The sequence below is a fragment of the Lepidothrix coronata genome, unplaced genomic scaffold (genome assembly GCF_001604755.1).
Source record: "Lepidothrix coronata isolate B3197 unplaced genomic scaffold, Lepidothrix_coronata-1.0 Scaffold210, whole genome shotgun sequence".
Classification (NCBI taxonomy): Eukaryota; Metazoa; Chordata; class Aves; order Passeriformes; family Pipridae; genus Lepidothrix; species Lepidothrix coronata.
This window is the reverse complement of record NW_016690390.1, coordinates 970,746-994,205: the sequence shown is the minus strand read 5'-3', so window position 1 is coordinate 994,205 and position 23,460 is coordinate 970,746. Positions and strand designations below refer to the sequence as shown.

Sequence of the window (23,460 nt, the reverse complement as noted above, 5' to 3'; positions counted from 1 at the left end):
GTCACCTTTTCCAATATAATTTCTGTGCAGGTGCTCTGCTGGAAAAGAAGGTGGAAATGGACAAGCGTGGAATGGGAGTGACCGACTATAATGGAATGGTCACCAAACCCCTTGGCTGCCGCCCACCACCAATCTCCAAAGAGTCTTCCATGGACCGCCCCACCTTCCTTGACAAGGTGAGCTCACAAATAGGAATGTGAGACACAAGTCCAGGTGTGCACTGTGTAGAAATACCGATGATGTCCACTATCTGTTTAGAAGGCATAGAGAGAAGTGTGATGGATATGGCTTTATTCCTTTTCTGGGCTTTTTTTAATCTCACGGGGAATTCGGTCCTTGCGTGAAGGACCAGTGGTTTGATTCCCACATAGAAATAAATAATGGTCATCACCGGTTTTACACTTGAAAACTTATCAAGGAATCAGTAATACAGTGAAACTAGAAGTGGAAAACACCAAAGAAATGAAGCACAGAAATCCTTTCACTCTGTGAGGGTCCAGACAGTCAGTGACCCTTACCCTTGCCCACATTAACAATCAGGCAGGACTAAGGCCAAAATCTTCACGAATTAGGCTCCTAATTCCTCTTTCAGTTTTGAGCTTCTTATAGATTTCAGTGAAAGTTCAGTACCTAAATAGGAAAGAGAAGCTGAGGTATTTTTGTTAAGTCTCAGAGCAGACACGCACAGTCAAAAATAGCTTCTCCAATGAGCTTCCCTTTCTCTGGTCACATATGACAAATTTCACAGCACCATTTAATGACTGAAGAGAAGGCTCCACAAGTTTGTGGTGTCCAAAATTCAAAGTGACTTAAAGAAAAGAATATGGAGAAAAGTGCTGCCAGATGTTCAGTACAAACTGAGGTTTACAATCTGATGCAAAGTCCCACTAAATCACCCCAGAACTCCCCTGAAAATTATTGATAAGGAAAGAACAATCTCACATGCCAGGTCTGTGTGTCACAGGTTATCTAAAGGTTCATACAGATGGGTGGTGGTAGATTCTGAACACATAAATTGGTGCTTTTCACAAACTGTGCTGAAACCAATTCATTTTGCATAAGCTGTGTACAGGATGTGAGGCAGAAATGATACCTAGTCATATAAAGTTCATTCTTAGCTATGGCAAACTTTAATGAATATGTTAATTGAAGGCCACGAGATGCATGCATGCATGCCAGTTAACCTTCCCTTTTCTTGGATAACAATATCTTCAGCAGTAAAATTATTGCCAGAGAGAGAGGTGCATTATGTGCGGCATGATGCATAATTATGGAAACATATGTTAAACACAACTATTGAGAAGGGAGTACTAAAATCATTAATATTCATACAGCAAGTAAAATCTATCAGTCTAGGCATAATCTGTCACAGTGACTTTGCTATAACAAAAGGAAATAATCCCACACTGTATTTGTTAGCTATCACAGTGTTGAGCAACTTGTTAAGTGAATTAAATAAATATAGTTCCTACTTGAAGAACAGATTTTTTTCTCCAAAGAAATTCTTTCTAGTTTTGCAGCTCATGCTAATAGAGCAACTCCTCTTCCCCAAAGGCTTTCTGCCCTTTGTGGTAGTATTCCAGAGCATGAGTCTGGAGCTGTCTCCTTTCCTGCTCAGGTCATCCTTGTGAGGAACAAGCTCTCAGCACAGCTGGACAGAGCATTCCAGCCAACATTCCCTGTTTTACTTACTGCCTTAGCAAGTCATTATCCTTTTATTGGCTCTGCCATATCTTCAGTGAGTTCTGCAAGGTTCCTCTTCATGAAGTTTTAGGTTGGGTTTGTGTGCTCACTGCTACCACTCTCTCACTGATTCTCTCAGCTCACCTGCATTGAGACTCCATCATTTTTCTCCTGCATTTTCTCTGACAGGTAAAGCCAGCACTTAACTTTTTTTTAACCTTATGCATTTGAGGAGGGAGAATTTCCAACCCTGACATTTGCTTCTGGACCCTCTGAACTCCCTCTTCTCTCTGAATCAGTAGTGATCTGTACAACTCACCATCACCTTTGAATGTTTGCTTTCTCTTGTTCCTCAGTGCTTGCTGCAGGTGCTCTTTATTCTGTGTCACACTGAGTCAATCTTTGGCACTTGGTGCTTTATTTCTCAGGGTGTTATCTTGACCTGTAGGAGCATAACATGAGAAGGGAGAAAATCCAGTGGCTTGGAAGAAATAAAGATGCAGCCCTGATGCATGATCTCAACCACATTATCTTATACTTTGCCCTGATGCTGCTTCCAAACTTTCTCCCAAATTCTTGAGCACACAGGAGACTCTGAAATTCTCACCTTACAAATGAAGTCTCCTTTTCTCTACTGTCTTATTCATTGATGAGCTCTTTCTTTCTACTACTGAGAGACCCAGGTCTTACAAGTCTTGATGCCTCTTAACTGCAAAAGTCTTATGACTAGCTATTTTTCTTGTTTCTAATTGAAACATCATATTTGTTGGTTTTTTCCAACCTCATCCTTCACATTCTGATCCCAGTAATCTCTGGTGACTGTGACTGGTTTTTGTCATTGGGGCAATAAACAGGATATTTTGTTTTTATGCAGAAACGCTTTTTAAGGCCTGGCAATTAGATAATAATTGCCAGAATTTTAAGCTTGACTTAAAATTCTTCTTTCCTTCATCTCTGCTTCCTATGATTTGATGACTGTTCCTTTTTTGAACTTGCAGACTTCGAAACCACTTTCATCTTCCCCTGTATAATGAGTATTTCTTTGAGTATTGCATTTCCTCCAAGTTTCTTTTGGCTCTACCTAACTCCTGTCTGATTTGAAGAGAACTTATTTTGAGATGAGATTTTATTACTTTACTTTCCTCTTTTAGAAAAGGGGTTTTTTTAAACTTTTTTTTTTTTTTTTTAAGAAGTCAGTGTGTATTTTCTACCACCTTTTTCTGTTACTGACTTTGCATAAAGACCTCTGACAAAATTCATGAGCCTTGCTCTCTGTTTGGGGCATTTTGATTCATGAAGTGGCAGTTGTTGGGAGGTGACTGCCAAAGTGTCCAGGAATCCTCTGCTAAATAATCTGTATCTCAAAGGGCTGAAAAAACCTTAGAGTAACACCACTTGCATTCTGTCACATTTGGTACTTGAGAGTATTGTGAGAGGCTTTCCAAAGTCCTAAAAAGCACCAGTGTGGTGTTTTGTGTTGGATTGCTGTAGTAGCAAACCCAGCAGTAGGATTTTACAGGTGTGCCAGGTCCCTCCAAAAAAGTTAAAAGCAGTGCTGGATTGAGCATAATGTGATGATTCCAATGTGGAGGATTTGCTTAATTGATTAGCCTGAGGGAGAAATGTAACATAAACTTGTAAGTAAATCGCTGAAGAAGAAAAGTTAGGTAGAAAAGATTGCTCTTCAGGAAACAAATATTATGTAAAGGAGCCTGAAAAATAATGGATTACAAACCACTGTGAGCAGTAAAGGTGTCCCCTGGTCTGGGTTGGGAGTGATTTTAAGTTGACCAACTAAAATATTTTATGTTAAATGAATTGATTTCAGTTCAGTTACAGAGCACAGATTTGTGCAGCAGTTTAAATAAAAGAGAACCAAATGAATGTGAACAGAGTGTCATAAACTTGAACAAAAGCCATTTGCTGCCAAAGGAACACCCTTGTGAAGGAGTCTGCCTGGTGTAGAAATTAAATGCCTGAGTCTCCAGTGTGGCTTCTCCTCCACCATCCCTGGCACTGCCTGTTTCAAAATTGAGAAAAAATAACGTCAGTGAGACGAGACTTGAATAAATTTGGGGGGCAGGGAGGGATTGCATTTCTCTTTCATGGTCAGTAGCTCTGTTCACATAGGAAACAATGGCATCTGAAGGAGAGAGCACACACCAAGCTTGAAATTATTTTCACTTTAAAGGGGGAAGGGTAGAATTGTAAACATATGTCTGTGATCTGAAGAGAAATCCTTGAACCTGTTACTGTCATGCAAGCTGCAGTTGTTTGTGGAGTGTGACTGATGTCCAGTAGAATGTAAAATATCTCAAGCTGAAAGGCCTTGGGGATATCATTAGAAAATGTCAGTGTCCCCCTCAGGATAGTCAGATAACATGTCAAGTGTCACTTTGCCTCATAGTAAAGAAACTTTTCCTTTGCATCAAAGGAGAGCTGTTGAAAATGCATTTTTCAGCATTAACTTAGAACATAAAATTCACTGAGCATGCTTGCTGCATTAGGTCATTTATTTGGGTATCTGGTTCGCAGACGGGGCTGCTTTTTGAACAAAAGAGGTTTATCAATACCTCACAATCCTCGGGGGCATTGAATTTACAGGTTGAAATAACCAGGCTCCTCACCTGTTCAGAAAGCCTTTCCTTGCAATGAACACATCGCGTGAAAAACCCCAGTCCAGCTCATTGCAAATTAGAGACTTTTCACTCTGCCTGTTTTTTCGGAGCCCTACTTTGTACACAGTGTTATTTGATCATGCTTGCCGCAGGCTCCCCAGACATCAAAGCACAGTTTGAGATAGAACTCGGTGCCCCACTGTAATAGGAGTGAGATATCTACCTGTTTGATTGGGGATTCTGTAATTTATTTTATTTTCTGCCTTGCTGTTTGCCCCCTGTGGGGGCTGCCTCCTGTGCATCATAGCCACGCTCAGCCGTGGTTCCTTGCAGCCCAGTTATCAGAGGGGGCTCCTCCTGCCTTGCTAAAATCTGCCTCCTCCTGGGGATGTTCAGGAAGGCTGCACAGACGATATTGTCATTATTGGGTTTAAGTGGTTTGTGTTCATTGGGTGCAGTGTAATGTTTCATAGTGGGTATTAATAACTCAGCGCTATACTCAGTGAATATTAAAAGAGGCTCATGTGTCTCAGTTAGGAAAGGGGATTAGTGCAAAAATGCTTTTTTTAAGAGCAGAGCTATGATGTGGAACCAAATCCAGACTGATGTTAAATAAGCTGATCTGGCCTCTCCCAAGTTTTGGGTTGGCTAAAGCGGTATGTCTGATGTCTGCACTCCGCTGCTGAGAGTTTTCCAAACAGACAGAGGACTTCCCTGAAATGTGCTGGCTCTCTTCCCTTTGCACCTTTCAATCTGGTGGAGAAAAGAGGAGATAATCCAAGTGGGGAGAAGGCAATGGCCACATGATAGCTCTGCAGTTGGCTGCTAGAATCCCTCCTTTCCTCTGGAGAGGTGGGTGAGGGTGATTGTGCATTTGGGGATTAAGAGCAACCGAGTTAAGAAAAACAGTACCTTAATGCTGTTTCTCTCTTTCTTCTCCCTTCACTCCATGCTTCTCATTCCCTGTTATTCATACCTTTTTTTTTATATATATATTTTTATTCATCCATGCCCTTTTCTGTCTCCATGGGACACTGTTTTGTGCGCTGTCGGCTCCTGGCACCGCACACAGCTCACCCTTTCTTTCTCCAATCAGGATGGCGGCCTAGTGGAAGAGCCCACTACTTCACCATTTTTGCCTTCACCAAGCCTGAAGCTCCCCCTTTCAAACAGTGCACTCCCTAATCAGACCCTGGGCGGGATTGCCTCAGGGCTGGGCATGCAAAACTTGAATTCTTCTAGACAGGTAAGGCTGTCAGGGGAGATCCAAGGTGAATTTCAGCTCTCTTGGATTAGCTGCTAGAGCCCGTCCGTCACTTCCCCAGGGAAAACGGGTTTAAACTGAAAGTGCAACATCTTTGTTCACGTGAAATATCAGTGGAGGAACTACCTGCTGTGTAAACATTTCGCCTTATAGGACATAAAACAACTGCTTAGTTGTAATTAGCCTGTTAAAGACACACTTGCATTAAGAAGAATCTGTAGTGTTGTGAATTTATATCCCTGAACCCTGGTGTGGCTCTGCTTTGATTGATGGAAATCCCTTTTTTTGAGGCATTGCAAATTGTCACACTCAGAGGCAGAGACATTGCTCCAGTTCATTTTTCCTGGCAGGCTTAATTGTTCAGTGATGAGATGGGGAGAAGTGAGGGGGGCTTTTTTATTCCTGCTTTATAAGTGTCAGGGCAGCTCATAGTTTTGCAGGTGGCAAGAAAGAAGCTGGACTTCCAGCACCTGGGTCAGATGGAGCATTGGGGCAAGGGGGGTGTTTTGGCCCCTGGGTAGAACATGTGGAAAGGGAAAGAAAAGGAAAGGAGATGGGGTGGAAGACTGCTAAACACCATAAGACTGAGAGGCTGTAAAGGCTGTTGATTATGAAAAGGTTATTTTTGCCATCAAATTGAAGTTCTAGCAAAAATAAAAACAACACAGAAAAACGCCGTCTGTCATTCTAGGGTGGCTCTTCTTATGTATATTCTTTTAAAGTTAGTTTTTTAAAAGCAATGCTTGTCCAGTACTTCCAGCCCATTAAGCACATCTTTCTGAAAGAGAGCCTGCACTAACAGCATGTCCATTTTCAGGAGCTTTGTAAAATGATCAAGTACAAAAACTGCTTACCTAACTTGAGGTTGGGGTTGCTGTGAGTTTAATGCCTCCGTTCTCCCTCGCTACACAAATACAAACATTTTGGGCAGGTACTTTGCATTGTTCATCTCTTGACCCTCCAGGGCTATGCATCTTTATAAAAGCCATGTTCAACTTCAGCTGCCTTTTGTTCAGGCATCTGTACAAAGTTTTGGGGGTTTGGGATGTTGGGTACGTGGCAGTCCTTGCCATGCCCGATTCTAAACCCGGTTGTCAGCACAGTCTGTATGTGCTGCTTTCTTTATTCGTGCCTGTCATAACCACTGAGAATAGAGACTGCACAGACAAGTAACATCCAGGTTATGTGTTGAGTGATGTCTTTACATGCCAGTGCCATTCTTGTCCTGCTGCAGATACCGAGTGGCAATCTGGGTATGTTTGGCAATAGCGGAGCAGCACAAGCCAGGACCATGCAACAGCCGCAGCAACCGCCAGTGCAACCTCTTAATTCATCCCAGCCTAGTCTTCGTGCTCAAGTGCCTCAGTTTCTATCCCCTCAGGTTAGATTTCCACTCATAAGTTTTCCCTTTGCCTAGAACTCTTCCATGCTCTCCTCTCCTGAGGTTTGCAGCCACTGCTGCCTGGCTGTGTCCCTGTTATCTATTTACATGTTGCATGGCTGAGATGGTCTCACATTATGTACATTACTTGTGAGGGCACATCATTGAGTCCCTTTTTGCAAACAGTGGGTGTTTCTAAGCAGTTTGTTCTCATCTCTTTTTCTGTAAATGAACTTTTGAGTATGGTTATTAAGATAACCTTGCTAATTTTTGGATAGTTCACAGTACCATTTCAGGTAACAGTAATATATTCCAGCTGAAGTTTTGTGGCTCTTTTGAATGGCTCACACAGTTGTCACTGGTAAAAGCGAACATACAATGTTTAATACACTGCTCTTCCTTAGGTTCAAGCACAGCTTTTGCAGTTTGCAGCAAAAAACATTGGTCTCAGCCCTGCACAGTTAACCTCGCCAATTAATAATCCTCAGCATATGACGATGTTGAACCAGCTCTATCAGCTGCAGCTGGTAAGTTAAAAAACATGGCAGATAAGCTCTAAATCAGAATTGAAGGCATGAAGATAAAATGGGGAACTGCTATCTAAATTTTTGAATGACGTGACAGATCTTCAAAACAATCAGATCCTGATTTCTTTGGTAGAGTTTCTTTTTAAAGAAACAGAATCATATTTTTTGCCTCAGGCTTTATAAATAGTCATTTGTGGAATAATTATCCTTTACAGCTGATCAGTGGAACTAAAAGTTGGTTGTCTTCCTACTGCTGTGAGTAACAGTGTATTCTAAAACAGCACTGATGTGTGTGTTATATGTCAATATAGACCACTGACTGACCAGCTGAGAGGTGTGTCACAACAGAACCAGAGAAATCTTGGCAGTGCTGGTCACCTGAGTTACCTGCAGAACTTCCTTCATTTGCCTCATTAAAACATAAAGTGTAGGGCAAATTTCCTTGAATTAATGGAATTAATGGTATATTAAAAATACCATATGATAAGAACTACTTATTTTTTGCAAACATGTTCTTTTGCTGTTGTGTACAAATTTTGTGTATATATATATATGTGTGTGTGCATATGAAAATGTTGAATTGGATTTTAAGATTATTTTAAAAAGAGATACTGCAAAGTCAGTATTTGCCAGGGTTAAACACAGAATTGAGGATGACAAACTAGCTTAGTTGCTGCTCTCAATGTGCTAGAGAAACTGTTCTGTTAGTAACGGTGTTTGATACTATTATTCATTTCTCCTTACGTTTTGAGGAGCACAGCATTATTGTCATAATAATTTAACAGTACCCAGCTACTTGAAAAATATCTGTACGGAATTTCCTTTGGATTTTGAATTCATGTGTTTCAGAGAAACACCTTGCATCTCAGTTTGCTGCCAAGCTAACCACTTTAAAATCGTGGATTTTTTTCAGGAATAAAGCAGCAAAAGCGATTTAACTACAGTGTTGTCAGAACTGGAAAAAAAAAAAACCAAACAAAACAAACCACAAAAATGAACACTGGACTAAAATAAGTATATTATAAAATACATTTGTGACAAGGTTGTTACTTTTGCTTCATTGACTGTTTTCAGAGAACTCCAGTGTTTGTCTTTTCTATTTCATGATGTACCAGAGCAGCTCTAGCCAGCATGTTCAGCCTGCTGTGTGTGTTGGGGCTCTGACCTCTCCCTTGTCTCTGCAGGCGTACCAACGTTTACAAATCCAGCAGCAGATGTTACAGGCTCAGCGTAATGTTTCCGGACCCATGAGACAACAGGAGCAGCAAGTATGTTTGCCTGCCAGCCCAATCTCTGCATTACTTTGGTTTCAATAGCTTAAAAAGACCAAATGACATTATACCAAAGCAGCTAAAGCATCCTTAAAACAGGAGTGCAGTGCGTGACAGCAAAGGGTGCTGAGCGTTAAAGCTGTTTCACAGCGTTATTGGAGGAAAGCTCTTCACCCCTTAATACAGTCAATTCTTATTTGTAAAGAGATCCATTGTGTTATTTCACCACAGAGAAAGAAATCTGGTGTCTTTTTGTTCCACTGAGCATTTATTGATTCTCTCTCCTGCAGGTTGCACGTACAATCAATAACATGCAGCAGCAGATCCAGCAGCACCAGCGCCAGCTGGCCCAGGCCCTGCTTATGAAGCAGCAGCCTCCCCCTCCACATCTATCTTTGCACCCCTCTGCAGGCAAATCAGCCATGGATAGCTTTTCACCCCATCCCCAGGCTCCCGGCCTACCTGACCTGCAGACCAAAGAGCAACAGTCTTCACCGAACACCTTTGCTCCTTACCCTCTTGGTGAGTGTCCTCCCTGCAGCAGGTCCACGTGGAAAACACAGAGGGAGTCTGTTTCCTGAACTCAGCAATCTAAATATTTTGCTCCACAGTGTAACAAACATAAACACATAAATATATATGTTTATTAAATAACACTGAAATACCCAAACAAAACCATGGCAATACATGCCTGTGTTCTGGCTGTGTTTGAGGTTTGTGGTAGCTGTATTTGCTCACCTGTGTTCTGCCTACAAATAACCAGAAGACAGAATTTGCCTGATTAACTATTCACTTATGTTACTGTTTATGAACTAAGTGTAAATTAACAGCATCGTGTTGTAAAATGCACACATGTCATATTGATAAACAGGAATATCATCTGGGAAAGTCGTGGAAAGTCATCTTTCCGCTGTAATCAGCGCTGGTAAGGCATCAGTTTTGCTCAGTGTATTCCAAGAAATAAATGGATCAGAGCGTAGGGGAGGTGATTAGATGTTTCAAAAACACAACTGCTAAGGAAAAAATGAAATCCTCTGCTCACTATAGTCTAAAGAGGATTTAAGAGACATGCAAGAATCTTCAAAAATGTAAAAGAGCTGTGAATAAGTTTTCTTACATGTGGCTAATGGAAGAGGTAATAAACTTTTGTTGCCTAAAAGGAGAACTAGCTAAACATTAAGGATCACTTGGTTGATTTAAGCAGAGTATTAGAATGAATTATCTGGGAAGTTCCTAAAATCTTCTTCAGCAGCCATTAGATTAGACACAGATCTGTCAAATATGATTGATGTCAAAATAATCGATTGGGCCTGGAGACAGGCAGAACAGAGCAACCTTTCAGACCTGTGTGATTGTTTGATGTATGCTACAGACTTCCTTTATGACATAAAGGAATTAATTTAATCTCTTTGTGACTCTCTTTATGCTGGGTACAATAGAATTGCCAAGCTTTATCTGCCATGCAGCAGTTAAGAAGGTAATTCTGACTGCTGTGGTGAGCTGTTATGGCAGGGAGCATCAGAAGGCAAAAGAATTTGTGAATTAAAGGCCTAAGTCTAAGAGGTTCTTATGATTTCTCAGCTTCCTGTGATCTGCTAACATTCAGGATTATATATCAAAAAAGACCCAGATTCGTGTCACAGGAGCATATCAAAATTATTCCCTAAATAACAGTCTGAGTGAGTCTGTTCTGTGTATACAAAATACAAGCCCAACTAGTAAAATACCTGCTCTGATGAACAGCTGCTGTTTGGCCTTTAATTGGTTGCTTTGTTTGGGATTTTTAAGATGTTGTTAGCAAAATGAAGTGGCAGACATCATGAGGGTGTGCTGGGGAGACATTGGGAATATTTTGGCGTAGCCATGGAATGCTGCAAAGTCTTCACTGGTTTAAACATAACATTCCAGTGCATTCTTCTGGAATGCCTTTCCTGAGACAAGTGAGGAGACTGTAAGTAGAAACACAGACAGCTTTAATATTATCCCTACATCTTTTTTTCCCTCCCTTTTTCAGCAAAGTTTTAACATTTTCTGAATTCATGGGAGATGTTTTGGTGTTCTCATAAAATCAAAAGTTCTTGACAGCAGGTTCTAAGTGACACATATACACACATGGGTGTTCAGTAATTCCTGTAGCTGGGTTTTTAAACACCTCTTTTAATTATATGATGGATATCTAATGACCTGTTTCCCCTCAGCTGGACTGAACCCGAACATGAATGTAAATAACATGGACATTACTGGTGGTTTGTCAGTGAAGGACACTTCTCAGTCCCAGTCTCGCCTTCCTCAGTGGACACACCCCAACTCAATGGATAATCTGTCTAGTGCTGCTTCTTCTCTTGACCAGAACTCCAGCAAGCACGGTATGTCCCCTGTAATCCCTGTGTCAGTCTGCTTTTTGGGGATTTGAGCCACGGTGTAATTGTAATAATTTTTCTCATGTTACTTTCTTGTGTAAGTGCTCGTAAATGGTTGGTACCGAGCGCCTTGTGAGCTCGTGAGATTTTACAGATGATTTCTGCAGTCACATTCAGCAGTGCACTGAAGTGCCTGCAGCTCTCACTTCCTACATGCAATGTAGAAATGGTTTTTTCATTTGTTGAATTTTGTTGTTGAGAACATGGAGTTCAAATAAAACAACCCTTTAGTGTCGGCAAAACAAGTCCCACAACCTTCCCCTTGTTCCAGACCTGTATACCTTCAGTCCTAAAAAACTTTACATCGGCTTTCTCCCACAATTTTTCCAATATCATCAACCTTTCCCAGCCAGTACTGTACAAAGGCATGATGGATTGCCTTTGGATTCCACCCACCATGGAATTAGGAGCACAGACTTCTTGTTTTTCCCGAAGTGATTGCTAATCTGTTTGAACATCTTTATCCCTAACACCTCCAGTATCCTGAGTCAGTTATTCCTTTATTTCCTGTACTAAGTTTATTCTGTTGGAACATGGGGCTCTGTCAACTTTAATGTATCCTGGGTTTTGTGATGAGCAGCATGAATTATCCCTTCTATGACAAGTTTTTTATTGTGAAAGTAGCTGCACTGCTTATGCCAAATTGTTGTTTGATAGTTTGTAGGAACGCGAGAACAATTTCAAGTTATCCATCCCATCAGCAATGAATGCCTTGGGAAGGATGAGATAAGGGGTTGCCTACACTGCTATTCCTCAGTATGCTGTCACAGCAAGTTCCTATTTACCATCAGTGTAATGATTTGAATTACTCAAGTCTCTTTTTGGCAGGAATTCAGTGCAAATTTCTTTAACTTGAGTCTAGATTGTACCAGCAGCTCATCTCACAGCTGTAGTCCCTAGTAAGGCTTCAGAGGCTCTCTTAAGCCTGGCTTACTGTGTTTGTGTTTTTCTTTTTACCTTTGTAATACCAAAAATAATTAAAAAAAAAAAAAAGAAAACAACAAAATATAGGGATTGATGAAACTCCATACCCCAAATTAGTCCTGCTCCTAAATGAAGCCTTTCCATCTCATTCCTTGCAGGTGCTATACCTGGAGGTTTAAGTATTGGTCCTCCAGGAAAGTCCTCCATCGATGACTCCTATGGCCGGTATGATCTGATTCAGAACAGTGAGTCTCCTGCCAGCCCACCCGTAGCTGTTCCTCACAGCTGGTCACGTGCCAAATCCGATAGTGATAAGATTTCCAATGGCTCCAGCATAAACTGGCCACCAGGTAAGAAAACACAAAGCCTTGGTGTTGAACTGATGTCCTTAAAATGTACTGTTGGGTTGATTTATTGCATCCTTCTGATGCACGGGGACTGCACAGAATTGTACCTTACACCCTTCTCTTTTCTGTTGTATTTGGAACAGAGTTTCATCCAGGAGTGCCATGGAAAGGACTGCAGAATATTGATCCTGAAAATGACCCCGATGTTACTCCTGGAAGTGTTCCAACTGGGCCTACCATAAACACCACGATACAGGATGTTAATCGCTATCTCCTCAAGAGTGGAGGTAAACACACAAGTTACTCTCACATCTGTGCATTCTTTCTTCTTCTCTCAAAAAATGTTGACCTCATTTGTTACAGATACAGCATATTTTTGCATGTACTCCTAATCTAATAATGCTTCTGCTCAGAACTTTCACTGAATATCCAGAAATACTTGGTTTAAATATGGGATTAAGAAGTTTCTTGTTTTCCATGGGAACGTAAATATTTTTCTGTTGGAAAAGGCTTTGAGATGTAATTTAAACTTCTGTGGTCACTGGAAGTTTTTCCTAACCTGTAACACTTTGTTTTGAACAAGATTTTGCTCTCCACACTGCCCACCCTCCTACTTACACTGTGAAATGCTAAGAAGACACAGTACAAAAGTTCCACAGTTGTTGCTGAGGCAGCAGGCTTCTGGCACACTAATTAATTGTAGCTTTGTTAGAAGATCAATCAGCAAAATAAATTAGAGCTGTTTTATCCCCAAAACCATAAAAGAAAAGAAAAAATTAGGGGAATTGAGTAGTAAACTACTATTTCCCAGTGTCATTTCCATTCCTTTTGTCTTGGCAGTGCTTACTTCAGAATAAAAAGAGAATTCTATAAAACAATCAAGCATTGGGACTTGTTAGCTAGATGTACTGGAAGTGGATCAAAAGGAAAGGTGGCTTGGTTTAATTGTGATCAGGGTGCTGAAATAGCCAAGTCATCTGCACTCTATTAGAGCACTGTAATAGGCACAGAAATAGCACAATCGGGTTGTCCAGAAGGATCTGTCAGGATTAAAAATGTGAAATGTGTTCTAATAGTTAACTATTAGATTTTGTTCTAATAGTTACATCTGTGGTATCAGCACAGATTGTAAATCAGAACTATCCTTGAAATGAGTGTCCAGCTCTGGGCTTGTTAATTCAGCCAGGGATGTGAAACATGAGGGAAAGGAGGCAGGGGTTTCATTGCCTCCAGCCATTTGAGTGCTCTCTTGCCAGGAAGCAATCTTTATTTATGCTGAAGGACAGAGTATTTGTGTGCATGAATAATGTTGAATTAACTTTCAATGACCCAAGTGTGCTTCGAGGGGCAGGCAGAGTTTGAAGTTATAAGAAGTACAAAGATGTAATTCAGTGACAGCTCAAATAGGGTTCACCCAAGAAATACTCTCTTCAGGCCAAAAGCCTAAACCTACAGAGCTGTACCTGTAAGTCAGATGATACCTAATACAGGCCTTCCTGTTTTAGAGAAGGAACACTGGCTCTGCTGGTGTATAATCTGCTGGTAGAAAGAAGAAATAATTTGCTTCTTGGAGAGGGTCAGCAGAGATGGTCTTTGCAGAAGTAAAGAGGCCCTAAGGAACTCCAGCCTTCTGCAGAGCAGGGACTGTTGGGGTCCACCTGTGCTTCCTTTCCTCATGAGCTTTTTCATTTGGCCATATAATCTTAATAAAAATATAGTTCAGAATCTGTTTCTTTGTGCTCATATAACCCAGGGGTTTGCTCTTTGGTAAAATTGCTTGTTGCTGTCAGTACCCATCCATATGAGACTGTGGCTCTCATGGGAAGAGCCTGTCTTTGAACACTGCAGCCTAAAGCACACAGATTGTGTTGACAGAGCTGATCCCCATTTAGAGGGTTAGGCTGTGGTGTGCCCTTGGAAACAGGCAAAACCCAAGCTTTTGGGTTGGTTTTTGCTTTGCCCTGTTTGCTAATGAAGCTTTGCAGGGTCAGCTACTGTGAGCTGAGAGATGTAGCCACAAGGAAACAGGACCAGTGTCAGCTCTGTAGGCTTTTGAATCTGCTATAATTCCATCACTCCTGCCTAGGGAATAGATTATTTCCAGAGAAGGCCTGATACAGAGTTATTTTGCTTGAAACTTGATGTCTCTATTGGTGTCCTGTGGAGTGCAGGGAGTGTGGTGAAGGTGAAGTTTGGTGGGTTGCTGTTCCAGTTGAACAGACAGCCTTTGTTTTTTATCGAGCTGTGAGGGATGAGTTTGTCCTTTTACTTCCTCCCTTCTCCCTCAGTACAGTGCTCTTTTCTAAAGAACTCACCTATTTTTATTAGTCAGTTAAAGGTGTTTCAGTATCACAGTCCATCTACGTGTGACAGGAATGATAAGTCACCCAGGATACATATTTGATTTTGTTGGTGGCTGGAGAGAATACTTCCAGCTCTTCTGGTCTTTGTAATGAAGATTTTTTTTATTTTATGTTCAGTTTCTTTCATTTGCTGCCAGCAAGGAAATGTATTCTTAGATAGCTCCTCAGATTGTAAATGATTTACTGAGGTAGTTTTAGGCTATTTCATTTATGTTATCAGTTGAAGAAGAGATTGCTAAAATATATCCTTACTTTACTGAAAGTCTGCAAAAATTTAAAGATGTTTGTGGGCATTAGGATGTAGGGAAAGTACTTACCTTGAGTAATTTAGGACAGATCACCCATGGTAAGAGGTTAGTTTATCATATGCATCTCTGCTCATCTACAGTTGCCATTACCTAAGTCAGCTGGCAGAGGACCTTGATAAATGAAGTCTGTTCCTTGAGACTAAACAGTTTAACACTAATTTTTTTGAGTCACATATCTTAAAGGAAACGCAGAATTTGCCTCCCTCACAGGCAGTACTCCAACTGCTACTGTGCCAGCTTTCTTCCCTTTCCTACCAAAGACTTCTGCTTCACTGTAACACACCTTCGATAACATTTCATCCCCAGCCTTCAGAGACCAGGCTGATTAAGGAGAAATGCCTTTGCATGGTTTGTATTTGCACATAACAGATTTGCTTATGTCACACCAAACATCATTATGCCCATCTTTCTTAGTTGCTTCTCTGCTGGTTCTGCAGGGTCATCCCCAACATCATCTCAGAATGCCACGCTGCCTTCATCGAGTGCCTGGCCGCTTAGTGCCTCCGGCTACAGTAGCTCTTTCAGCAGCATTGCATCTGCACCTAGCATTGCAGGTACGGAACTGGCCTTTCTACTTCCACATCCTTCTGCATTCTCAGCAAAAGGCCCTAGGAGGTGCTTTCCCAGTGGTTACAGCACTGCTGCCAGAGACAGAAGCGTGCTCTCAGTGCTGGGCTCGGCGGGCAGCTCTCCCCGCAGCCCTTCAGCGGGGAGTGCTGGAGGGTGTGCCTGGAACTGTGCTCAGGAAAAAGGTGTTTATTCCATTTGGTGCCATGTGCTGTCACTCTGTATTGGCATCAAGATCTCTGAGGAGGAAGGTTGTCTAGGACCTCAGCAGGAACACCCCTGCTAGACACTTCCAGTAAGAGCTGATGTGAAAATTTTGTTACTAAACTCACTCTTGAAAGTGAAACATCTTCAGCTCAGGAAAAGCTTTAGTAGTACCTCCAGGACTTAACTTTGCATGTCTCTGGAGGGGCTGGGTTTCTTGGGGCTCTTAAAAGTCTTTTAATAGCCAAGCCAAAGCCTGATGCTGCCCTGTATGACTGAGCTTGTAAGTGGACTAAATAACTGCCCCGTTCTTTTTAATGAGCTCTGAATTCTGGAGTGTATCTCTGCAAAGCATGGCAACTCTGCTTGCAAACTATCTACCTAAATATCCAGTTTGTCCCATTATAAAAATGTGTTGGGGCTGTTGTATGGATTGGATTAGCATTTTCACATCTAACCACTGAAAACCCTCCACTTCTCTGGGTGAAGGAAGGTGCAGCCTCCAGGTCACACTGCAGAATGCGAAAGGAAAAGGGGTTGTTTGGAACGTTTTCCTCCAGTGAAAGGAAAAGAAAGGAATGGCTTGCTTTTCTTTATCTGCCATGCATTTCTGCTTTATTTGCTTCTTATATTTTTGCAGTGTCATCTAATGTTTGTGTTACCCCCATGAGAAGTAGTGACATAGCAACATCTGGTCTGTGGTGATGTGCATGTGTCGTGTGCCACGTCACAGGCTGGGCTACTCTGAGTTCTCCAACTCAGACTTGCTCCCTTCCCTCACACCATTTTACACTCATTCATGTCCTCATCATCATTGTCAAATTGTTTTTGTTGCTACAGTTTGCGAGAAGATGGGAGAGTGGTTGCCCTTTCCCTTGAATTGTTATGATTCAATATAAAATCATTGAGTTAAATGATTTAGATAAATGGAGGCAATCTGGGGAGAGTGTGTGTGTATATAACTGAGGCTGTGACTTGGCAACAGGTAAATTTGGCTTTAGGACTGATAAAAAAACCCCTCATTGGCTGCCTCGATGCAAAGCACTGATCCAGTATAAACTTAAATCTGCCAGTTCAAATCTAGTCTTGTAAAAACTCACAAGATTTTTGCATCTTAGACTTTGTCAGACCAAGTATTTTCTTATTCTCTGCAATCAGCATCAAAGCATTAAGGCAGCACAGTCACAACATCATTTGCTGTGGCAGAAGATGCAGGATGTGTCCCTTTCAGTCCATTCCAGTCCAACACATGCTGCCAGTGTTGGTGACAGCAGGACTGTTTTGTGACAAGGAAATTGGGCTCTAATTGCACAACATGTGTTGGTACAAGGAGGAAAGGCAGGGAGGTGTAAGCCTAAAGGTGAATAAAGAGGTTTATTTTGGTACTTGTATTTTAAATCAATTTTGTCTGCCTCTCTAAATGCTAAACTGTATTTGCTATTGTTGGTTTTGTGTTATTTTATTGAACTCTGATTTGGCAGGAATAGTAGTCAGAGTTTAAAAACTGATTAGGGAAATAAACTGAACAGCAAAAAGTTACAGAGTGACAGGTTGTGATATGATTTGAACTTCTGCAGACTTCATTTTCCTCAAAGATACTTGGAAAAAAAGAGTATCAGTTACTTTGAATATTAAGAAATAAAGTTTTTATTGCTCTTTGATCTTTAGAATTTTAATAATATGTCAGGAGAACATATGGATATACTGGTTTCTTTGTTAGATAAAATGAGTAGTTAAAAAAAAAGTTTTAAGTCCTATTAAACCTTTGAGAGAGAACAATCTTGAAGTGTTTCATTATAATTTTGGTGCAATTAGATTTCAAATACCTAAGTCCATTTTCTGGCCTTTTTTTCACGTATCATCTTTAAAAAGAAAGAGAAGTAGTAGGAGATTTTAAAGAGGGAACTGTGTATGTAGCAGGTGTTGTGAGGTTCATTAAATACGAAATTGTTTGAAAATGTAGACACTGGTAGGTTCAAAGGATATGGGATTGATAGCACTGGATGGTACAGAAGGCTGTTGTTGTTTTCCTCCTGAAAAGCTGGAGGAACGTAGTCAGTGATACCCTTCCTACTGGGTTTAAAATCAAGAATACACAAATGTATTTTTTTCCTGTTGCAGGTAAACTGTCAGACATCAAGTCCACGTGGTCCTCTGGCCCGATCTCTCACACCCAAGCCTCTCTGTCCCACGAACTCTGGAAGGTACCCAGAAACACTACGGCTCCGACGAGGCCCCCTCCAGGCTTAACCAACACCAAGCCATCATCCACGTGGGGAGCCAGTCCCCTGGGCTGGACCAGCTCGTACTCCTCTGGTACCCACAGCTTCTCTGCTTTACAACACCTGCTTTTATTCTGTGTATTGGGCTCCAGGATCTGGAGGTTCAGTGCCAGCAGAGTTGTGCCTCCTTTGGGGATTAATCTCATGTCTATTTATTTCACTTTGGCCAAGTTGTGAATGAAGCTGCTGTCTTTCAGCTGGTCACATGAGTAATTCTATACAGGAATTGCCAAATTATTTTCTCTCCAACTGGGATTTTTTTCCCCATTTCCTTATTTTCTAAAAATGCCTTCCTAATTTTGTGGTATGATCTAAAACTCCCTGCGAGGCTTCAATATCAGCTCAGGGAATTTAATATGGGATACATATTTGGGGCATGGATGTGAAGCATTTGGGACCTGATGGCATTGCAGGGAATGCCTTAATTTTTTTCACACAGACTCTTTTTTTAGATGTTGTTTTGCTTAAATGCAAATATGAGAAGCCATGGCTGTGTATATATATATATATATGTATGTATGTATGTATGTGTGTATATATATATATATATGTATGTATGTATGTATATATATATGTATATTTGGCTGTCTGTATAGATATCTGTATAAATATAGATATATATGCAAGTATTACACCTATTTGATAAAGCTGACTATTTTATTAATCTGCTTTCACTAAGCTGAGAATTAAATGTTTTTCTCTTTTTTTTTGGTATTAATTTTGGATCTGTTTCCTTCACCAGAGCCCCACCTGGGGGTGGGGGGGGCAGATATTGCTGCTGCCCAGATTCTCTCCAGCCTGAGTGTGGTCACATGTGTGACCACAGGATCCACTGTGGTTTCTCAAATGCCACTCATAAATACCAAGCTTGGACAGTTTCTTAATGCAAAACTCCAAGCTGTAAAACACCAGGCTGAGGTTGGAAGAGCAGGTTTTGTTGGTTATGTCCTTGTATCTTCAATCAGGACATTGTCAGTGCAGAAATACCTGTTTTGAATAAGTCATATACATTAATCTGTCATTGGCAAGATAGCAGAGTGCTGCAGTGCTATAAAATCTTTAATAGCAGGCAGCAGCCTGAGCTTGGACATCAGAATTGCTTTTAAAATGTGCCTTCCAGATTAATTCTAATGTATCCTGGAGATGCAGTTTGCTGCAGTGTCATACCTGCATCTGCCAGTTTCCTGATAGTTACTCTGGGAGTGTGGAAAAAGCCACAGACCTTTTAAATGTAACAAGAGCAGGTTTTCCTTCAGCAGCCTTTCATTCCAGAGGAGACAGTAAATCAAGGTGTGAGGAAATAGCCATAGGATTTGTTTTCAGTGGCAGAAAGGCTTGCTAGGGTGTTGTGATTCCAGATGAATTTGCTTGTAATATGCTCTCCAAACCATGATCAGTGTTTTTTTTTGTTGGTTTTTTTTTTTTTTTTTTTTGAATTTTATTGCAGGTTCTGCATGGAGTACTGACAGCTCAGGGAGAACAAGCAGCTGGCTGGTTCTTCGGAACCTCACCCCCCAGGTAACTGGAATTGTGCTTAACTGGTTAGGGAAAAAGAGCTGGTACATTTAAGGGATTATAAAAACAATATTTAGCAGCCTTGGTTATTTGAATTATTTGAAGGAAGAATAATTAGTCTGCATTTATTACAGGTGTCTTCTTCAGGGAATTTATTAGGTTTTCAAAGTGCTGTCAAATCAAGTATAAACTTTTAAGGCTGTAATTAGTCATTCAGTGGGCACCATTTGTGTATGTGTAAGTTTGGAGGTGAATGGTGCTTTAAAGCAGGCACAGAAATGTAAAATCTGCTTTTCCTGTGGGTTTTTTTGGCGGTTCTCACAAGTCTGTTAAATCCTCTACTTGTCCTTCACACAGTGTCATTGAGAAGGAAGAATATAAACCACAAAGCCTTGAATGCAAACATCCAAACTGATCTTGGGGAAAATTAAGTTATATTTATGAACAATGTGTTTTTCCTTTGACTTCTTTCTCAACTTCTATGGACTTTCAATGATAAATATAATTTATATGACCTAAACTGGGAAATTTTGTGCACTGGACTATAGGGAAGTCTTAAGAAAAGACAGGATGTCTCCCTCAGTGCAGAGAGTGCTAAGTCTGTAATTAAATTCTTCTTTTTTTTCCTTTCACTTGTACTCACTCTTTAGCTTTTAAAACTTGCTTAACAAGCATTTTAAGTAACATCACAGCAACACAGACCACCCTTGCCCCCTTCTCTCCCCAGATTGATGGTTCTACACTGCGGACACTGTGTTTGCAACACGGCCCTCTCATAACATTCCACTTGAACCTGACACAAGGGAATGCTGTGGTCCGATACAGTTCCAAGGAGGAAGCAGCCAAGGCCCAAAAGTCTCTGCACATGTATGTTTCTGCTCTCTTTTTCTTTGGTTATTAAGCCACATTTATCTCAGAAACTAATTTCTTAGGCATTTATTTGCCAGGGGTCAGAACTCAGATCACTAGTTACTTTAATCTGATTTTTAAAATTACCTGAATGAGATAGAGAAAAATTAGCTGGGGGATAGATACTCATGTACTGCTGAATAAGAGGTCATTACAAAACTTTATTCACCATTAATAATGTTCTCAGTTAGGATTTGTCACCTGTAAGGCTGCAAAGAGTTTGCAAGATGTGATAAGGATTCCAAAAGAAGCTTGGAGGGAGGGACAAGGTTTTACCTTTGGAGAGCAACAGAAAGGACATAACAATGATAAATTAAGAATGTGTTCATGGTGGTCACCTTTTTTAAAGGAGTTATGAGAGAAGTGTATGACAACAAAATGTGGGTTTAGGAGTTTTAAAACCCATGGGATTAATTGGCATAAAAGTGGGAGGGGAGAATCTGAGGGATGAAATCAGTGAATCAGGGAGGATGAAGGATGCAGAGACTGATGTTTCAGGAGAATACTTGGGTGCTTAGTGTTGGAAAGCAGTTTTCTTTATGGAGAGGTTATAGCATGAGTATAATGAAAGTATTAAGGTAGCAGAAACAGCAGTTGGCTGTGGGCTTTTATCCTTATACCTAAAGAGAGTCCCAGTTGAAGGAGGTGATCTCCACACATATGGCTTTGGGTGTTTGCCTGTTGATGCAGAAAGGTGGATAGAAAACAGGACAGAGAAGGCTTTGTCCAAAAGGTGAGGATTGGTCAAAATGAGTGGGTGTGGTATAAATCTACACCTCAATTTCAGCTTGGAGTTAAATGGACCTGTGTCACAGAATCATAGAATTGCCTGGGTTGGAAGGGACCTTAAAGACCATCTTATTCCACCCCCTGCCATGGACAGGGACACTTTCCACTAGATTAGGTTGCTCCAAGCCCCATCTAAGCTGGCCTTGGTCACTTCCAGGGATGGGGCAGCCACAGCTTCTCTGGGCAAACTGTGCCAGTGCTTTATCCCTCACAGGGAAGAATTTTTCCCTAATATCTAATCTGTGAGATAGAAAAAGCCATTCCCCTTTTCCTGTCACTCCAGGCCCTTGTAAATAGTCTCTCTCCATGTTTCTTTTAGCTACTTCAGGTACTGGAAGGCAGCAATTAGGTCACCCCAAAGCCTTCTCTTCTCCAGGCTGAACAACCCCAATTCTCCCAGCCTTTCCTCACAGGACATCCACCTCGGGTATTCCCAGAAGTGCCCTTTGCACCCCTCACCTCACATCGTTCCACCTTTTCTGTGTGTGCCCTCAGGTGTGTCCTGGGAAACACTACCATCCTGGCCGAGTTTGCTGGTGAGGAAGAAGTGAACCGTTTCCTGGCGCAGGGCCAGGCGCTGCCGCCCACCTCCAGCTGGCAGTCCAACACTGGATCCACCCAGACCCGCCTGGGCTCCTCCGGCAGCTCCCACGGCCTGGTGCGCCCCGACACCGGCCACTGGAACCCCCCCTGCCTGGGGGGCAAGGGCAGCAGCGACCTGCTGTGGGGGGGGGTCCCCCAGTACTCCAGCAGCCTTTGGGGACCCCCCAGCGCCGACGACGGCAGAGTCATCGGGAGCCCCACGCCTCTGAATACTCTTCTCCCGGGGGATCTTCTCAGCGGGGAGTCCATCTAGGAAACGAGAGAGAGAAAGCAAAATGGAAATAACAATCATCAGCACTAAAGGAAAAAAAAAAATTTAAAAAAAAAATTAAAAAAAAAAAAGAAAAATTGTAACCCTTTCCAGTCCCGGGCTCGATGAAGAATCCAGCTTTAACCCATGAGACTGGCAGCCCTCCTTAGTACCTCTGTCCAATATCGAATCTGAAACTGCAGAAGTCCTTGTGAACTGTTCCTGAAACAGTATGGGCTCCTTTTGGTCAGTGTCACATGCTAATGACAGGTTTTATTGTTTTGTTTTATTTTTTTTTCATGGCTTTTTTGTTTTATGTTGTCTTTTTATGTTTGTATGGTGATTTTATTTTTTTTTTTTTTTTTCAAAACCAAGTATAAAAGCTGCTTAGGATAGGTCTATCATGAAGGGCACTTTTCAGAATTTGGGCTGGAAAGGGTTATTTTATCAACTTGGGGGGGGTGGGAAGGGGAAATGAAAGCCTATTTAAATGAGCCTGTGACTATTATGCACATTACAGAGGCGGACCCAATAATCAGAAAGGGTGAAGTGTGATATTTACCATTGGTACAGAAAAGTGACGAATCCAAGTGGGAACTATGGACTGTACAGGTTGAGTGGGGGGGAGGGAGGGCAGGGTTGGGGTATCTCTGTGTCCACTACTCCCATGGATCTGCCTATGCACATTGCCCTTGTTTCATTACTTTTTCATGTCATTTTTTTTAATCCCAAAAATATATTAAAAAAAAAAAGTAAAAAAAAAAAATCAACAAAGAAACAAAAAAAAAATTAAAAAAAAAAAAAAGGCAACAAACCATATCAACATGCAAATACTTGAATCCAGCAGGCCAATAACAAAAATGTGAACACTTTCTGAGTTGAATTATTACACTTCCAGGTCAGCATCAGTACACAAAAAACAGGCTCTAAGAATTTTTTTTTTTTAAAAAGTTCAGACTCTATGTTTTTGTTGGGACAGATGTGAGTGTGCCTGTGTGTGTGAGTGTGTGTGTGTGTGTGTGTGCCCACGTGTGGTTTAACTCAACGTGTGAAGTTTTTTTTCCTTTTGATTCAGTATATGCTTTTTATTTGCTCATTGGTCAAATGTTTAATTGTTATTAGCTTCTAACTTTGCACTGAGTGTCCGCAGCCCTTCTTGTAGCTAATCCTGTAATGGTAAAAAAAAAAAAAAAGGACAAAAAAAAGGAAAAAAAAAAAGAAAGAAAAAAAAAAAA

The 23,460-nt window shown here is 41.2% G+C and overlaps 1 protein-coding gene across 16 annotated transcripts in view; it reads left to right on the top strand.

The window, feature by feature from the left end:
- The window catches only part of TNRC6C (trinucleotide repeat containing 6C), a 97,690-nt gene extending 74,230 nt beyond the window's left edge, over nt 1-23,460 (top strand). For 6 of the 16 annotated variants that reach the window (XM_017833017.1, XM_017833019.1, XM_017833031.1 and 3 more), the window contains 14 exons: nt 31-176; nt 5,374-5,547; nt 6,800-6,946; nt 7,351-7,473; nt 8,658-8,741; nt 9,035-9,266; nt 10,943-11,110; nt 12,247-12,438; nt 12,579-12,722; nt 15,544-15,660; nt 17,999-18,193; nt 19,607-19,677; nt 20,402-20,541; nt 21,868-22,228. In XM_017833017.1, coding sequence (XP_017688506.1) covers nt 31-176; nt 5,374-5,547; nt 6,800-6,946; nt 7,351-7,473; nt 8,658-8,741; nt 9,035-9,266; nt 10,943-11,110; nt 12,247-12,438; nt 12,579-12,722; nt 15,544-15,660; nt 17,999-18,193; nt 19,607-19,677; nt 20,402-20,541; nt 21,868-22,228 — 2,294 coding nt within the window. Of the gene's footprint in view, nt 1-30; nt 177-5,373; nt 5,548-6,799; nt 6,947-7,350; nt 7,474-8,657; nt 8,742-9,034; nt 9,267-10,942; nt 11,111-12,246; nt 12,439-12,578; nt 12,723-15,543; nt 15,661-17,998; nt 18,194-19,606; nt 19,678-20,401; nt 20,542-21,867 lie in introns of all 16 variants that reach the window. The other 10 variants (XM_017833021.1, XM_017833022.1, XM_017833024.1 and 7 more) reach the window with 8 other exon arrangements.